The sequence below is a fragment of the Montipora capricornis genome, chromosome 4 (genome assembly GCF_036669925.1).
Source record: "Montipora capricornis isolate CH-2021 chromosome 4, ASM3666992v2, whole genome shotgun sequence".
NCBI lineage: Eukaryota > Metazoa > Cnidaria > Anthozoa > Scleractinia > Acroporidae > Montipora > Montipora capricornis.
The window spans coordinates 5,618,594-5,623,593 of record NC_090886.1 but is presented as its reverse complement, the minus strand read 5'-3'; the positions used below and the strand labels follow the sequence as shown (position 1 = coordinate 5,623,593).

At 40.5% G+C, this 5,000-nt stretch overlaps 1 protein-coding gene across 2 annotated transcripts in view; it reads left to right on the top strand.

The window, feature by feature from the left end:
- LOC138045345 (uncharacterized) overlaps positions 1 to 5,000 on the top strand; it is a 93,202-nt gene that overhangs the window by 35,935 nt on the left and 52,267 nt on the right. For both annotated transcript variants that reach the window (XM_068891801.1, XM_068891802.1), the window contains 2 exons: positions 3,364 to 3,503; positions 4,691 to 4,925. In XM_068891801.1, coding sequence (XP_068747902.1) covers positions 3,364 to 3,503; positions 4,691 to 4,925 — 375 coding nt within the window. The remainder of the gene's footprint in view (positions 1 to 3,363; positions 3,504 to 4,690; positions 4,926 to 5,000) is intronic.

Below are 5,000 nucleotides of genomic sequence, written 5' to 3'. Positions count from 1 at the left end.
GCGCTGTATCTTCAAGAAGAAAAACGATTCAAGTCATGAAGTTGTCTTGTTTTCACTGGTCTTGAAAACATGTTCAAAGACCAATTTTACAAAAGAAGCAGATAGTAGTTTCACGAAATTCTGTTCGAGCCAGAAAAGTTCTGAGAGCTTTTGTGAAACATCGCGTTTGACAGAAAATTGTAAATCATTATAATTATTATTTTAATGACAATTTGCCAACTACCACGCTTATATAAGGCGAGGTAGCAACGGGAAGAAACCAAATTCCTTTGTTGAAGATATCCTCCTTTTAACGATACGAAACATGACACATGTAGGAACACTAGTCAAAAGCTATTTATTTATTTATTTATTTATTAGCGATTGTACGCGGGCTGAATTACAACTAATCTCAACCTGACCCGAGGGTTTTTCTCCGGGTATTTCGGTTTTCCTCCCTTATCAAAATAGACGCACAGCTAATAGGATACGTTCGATACATCAATATTCACACCTGGCTACGAAGCTTTATGGTTAAATTTTAATATTGTTTGTTTACAAATCTCCCTTGAGACTTGTGAGACAAAGAAAACAGAACTGAGCAGTGAAATTTTACCATAAAGCCTCGAGGCCATGCCTGAATACTCGGCCCATTCCCTCTGGCTGTGGTGCTGAACATGGACCCATTCTCGTTCCCAGATCCCTTAGTTCCTCTTAGCCGGCGGAGCCTTCGTAAGAGAAAACGAAGGGCTGCGTAGACACAACATGTTCTCTAGTGGAATTACGACAATCATAATATCACACAGTGTTGAATACATAATCATAATTACATGACAAATGCACTGGTCTAAGTCGAAGGACCTCTCGGAAGAGGTGAAAATGGAAACAATCTCGTGTCTTTCGGACTCGATTTGAACTCAGAGCTTCGACTTCTAGGAACAGTTTTTGTTCACCAGACCACGGTGAACAAGTTACAAAGTTTCTTCAATATTAAGTACTTGTCGCCAGTCATCTAGAATAGGATCACTATAATTCAACAACGATTAGGCCCAAGCGCTGATTTCAAATGGGTTAGGTTTGTTTTAAGTGTGGCCTGGACCTTTCTCGTTAGCGGTCTAAAATTATTTGTTTGCGAGTCTTATCACACCTTTAGAGCCCGGTCTTATGACAAATAAATCAGATTATTATGTTTAAAAATTCTTTCTAAGCAAACCGCGACTGGGTGGTCTAGTGGTTAGAAGTGGTGAGAGGTTGTCAAACAATCGCAGGTACTAGTCGCGAGGCGGGGTAGCTAGGTTGTGTTAAAAAAATAAAAAAAATAAATAAAATAAAATCAATTCCCAGAATTCCTTTCCAACTCTCAGTGTCGTAATTAATGATAATCGTAATACCAATCTAGAGAATTACTTGGGAGACATAGGATTTGCAGTCCCAGATTCTACGACTCCCGGAGTTCATATATGAGTTGTCAATCATTCGCACTTGACATGGCGTCTCTCAGAAGCACTACATTCGATGAGTCTTTATGGGAAGCTTTAAGTAGCCTCAACGTAGAGAATGTGTTCCTTCGTGTCAAACAGAAGGAAGCAATTGGTAACATCATAGTTTTAACCGAAGACACTCTGATCATTTCACCGGCCTGCTTCACGCCAGCTGACCCCATCAGGCCACATGGACCATTGTTACTTGCGGCTCAAGATCTTATATTGTTCGCAAGCTAACCAATGAAAAAAATTGAATTTCTTATTAAGAAAATAACACAAACAGCGGCGATAAACATTATATTCAAACGCATTTTTTTTTATAAAACTTGACTTTTCGTATGCTAGTCAACATACATTTTCAAAAGTGACCGTTACAATTTTTGTATATATATATATATATACATATTATATATATATATATATAGGCGAAGTGATTATCGGTGAATATTCACCGAGACGAAGTCGAGGTGAATATTCCCCGATAATCGATGAGTCATTGCCGCTAGCAATTGCGCATGCTCACTAGCTCGCTAGTTTGAGCACTCTGGCATGACTTGGATGTACCACATGCGTGGGACATCTGTGGTGGCTTTATAGCTTAACCTCCATCCTAGACATCAGCACTGCACTGATGAGGCCCAGAAGGCCGAAACAGTACTGTCTGCAGTTATATATATATATATATATATTACATTTCGCCGTGGCTTGGACTGTGAATCCATTAGTGATCCTCTCTGGGGGCAAAGATGCACTGTTGGCTCGAGAGACCTTTGTAACTGATCTATATATATATATATATATATATATATATATATATATATATATATATATATAAGGCGAAGTGATTATCGGTGAATATTCACCGAGACGAAGTCGAGGTGAATATTCCCCGATAATCACTGAGCCTCAGGCGAATAATTGTTTTAGTATAAATACACAGGTGATTATTTCAAAAAAGAGAAACAAAAAACATTTCAACGCGAAACCATCTTCACTTACAGTGGCAAAACGACTACTGGCAGCCATTTTGTCCGTCGAGGTGATTATCGGCTGATAATCCGAGATAGCGAGCCAATGAGAGCGCGCGATTTTGTATAATCACCTGTGTGTTTATACTGAATATATATATATATCGTAAACATTAGGGGTCTGGAACCTAGACTGAGAAAAATGATCTACGATGGCCTAAGAACAAGAGTTTATACGATACTGAATTTCTTATGTTTCTAGAGCCCTTTGTTTTCTTGTGCGAAGGCCCCGCCGGCTTATAGAAAGGATTGGATCTGGGAACGAGAATGACATGGACCGTGTAGCAGCTGCTAGAGGGCTCGATGCCTTGAGCTGCGCCCTTCGAAATTCAGAGCACAGAATGTAAAGAACGGCTGATTAGCGATGATATTTCTTTATTTTATTTTGTTTTCCCTCGAACGATATGTACAGACCTTTTCACCTTGAAGTTAACAGCGAGGGGAAGTCAGTACACTGCCAGACTCACAAAAGTGGCCACCTCGAATGACAAATCTAAAAAGTTTACTACAAGCAAAGCTTCCAAAGCAGACGTTCTTAGGGTTCGTCACGCGTTCCTCCCCCACAAACGTCTGCTGAAACGAAAAACCACTTCCGTTCAACGGCTGTTTGCCCACTATTTAAAGAAACCAATCAGCATTGACTGATTGTGGTGTACATAACCAATCACATGCTGCGAAAGAATGCCAAAACTGGAAAACGGCCTCTGATTGGTCCCATAATCCACGAACGGAAGTGGTTTTTCGTTTTAGCAGACGTTAGTGGGGGAGGAACGCGTCACGAAGCCCTAAGAACGGATGCGTGGGAGGCTAGCGCTACTACAAGCAGAGACATTTTACAATCTGTATTTGGAAATTTGATGTTGTCTTTCTAGACCCGGAAGTGTGATAGCCGACGTGCAGTTGGAAGCAGCCAGTCCCAATGCAAGTGTCGTTCTTGATGTCGTGTCCGGGATGGACAACCTGGGAAACTTTTCACTGGATCGGAATGAAACAAAGATGAAGATTGAACAAGGTACCATGTTTGCTTTCAGAATTCACTTCAATTAAACATGAAGACACTTTTAAGAGGGATCACTTTCCCATTTGCTTTTATTTGAATTCATGCAAGGACGCAGAGATGCCACTCCCCGAGTCTAAAATGTTGAGTTCTTTTCTTTGCATCACCCTCTTCGTTACCAACCCACCACAACCACCAGAAATTGGCACCCCTCTCTTAAGTTAACTCTACCCCTTCCCCAAAATCGTACAAGGTTCCCCCAGTATTTTTGTTGATTTCCAGCCTGAAACAAAAACATAATAAACATACATTTGGTCTTCGAGACACGAGCGCCAAATAAGTTTTTTCTTTTATCTTTTCTGTTGTGTTTCTTATCTGTCTAAATCCAAAGGGCTCGTATCCGGGCAAACAGCTTCTTCTGAATACAAGAAAAGTCTGCCGCCATAGAAAAATTGCCCTTACACAGCTCGCACAGCACGAGGAAGCAGGAATCGGCGACAAGCTTGGAATTTTTTTCGCGCTTTTAAATCAAAATGTAACTTAAAGGTGGCTTTTCATGAAAGTGGTCTTTCCGAAACAGTTTTACCACGATTGCTTGAAATCGCGCAGTCTGATTGGATAATTTGCCGTTGTCGATGAGAGTCCAGACAACACTGTACGCGCCATGCTCGCGTCAACGTGTTACGTAACTGTAATAGCCAATCAGAAACGCTCATTTTAGGAAATAAACCAATCAGATTGCGAGAAAGTTATCGACAACACTTGCTCTTTCTTTGTGTCACGATCTTGGTCACGCTCTGAAGTAAACATTTACTTTGACGTTGAATATTGTGGTAAAAAATAAATCGAATTTGGTTCAGCGTTATCTGTCCTCTAATCTACAGAGATATTCGTCATCACAGTGGTCAAAATATGTTGCGCACGTGAGTCCACAACATTTTGACCAGTGTAATGAAGAATATTGTTGTCGAAAAGAGGACAAAAAACGCTGAACCACGTTTGATTTGTTAAGTCTTAACTACTTTTGTCGCTTATTGTATTGGAGGTACGGTCACTGGATTACCCACCTTTGGATCTCGCATTGGAAATCGCTGAACGCTAAAAGAAGCCGACTTTCTTAGAAACCCAAAGGCTTGTTGAGTTCAGTTACTTTATCATTTATATTTTTTAAAAAAGTTACTTTTTATTGTTTTTGTCCATAGGAATTCAAAATGTCACTGTCACTGCATCCATTTTAAGGGTCAACTTGAGCTACGGAGTAGTGTTGTTCTGCTTTGTGATTGGTGGACCTAACGACTTGAACATCACGTGGTATAAGGCAGGCAAAGTGATTGGCTTAACCCATCGCACCAAAGTCGAGACCATTTTACGTCACTCCAATTTGACCATCAGGGATGTGAGGCCGGAAGATGAGGGAAATTACACCTGCAATGCGGGGTGGGTATTTTTCTGAAAACCGCTGCTTGGCGAAGTAAACTCTTCCCCTTTAAACTTTGAAGTTTCTCTTTTGAT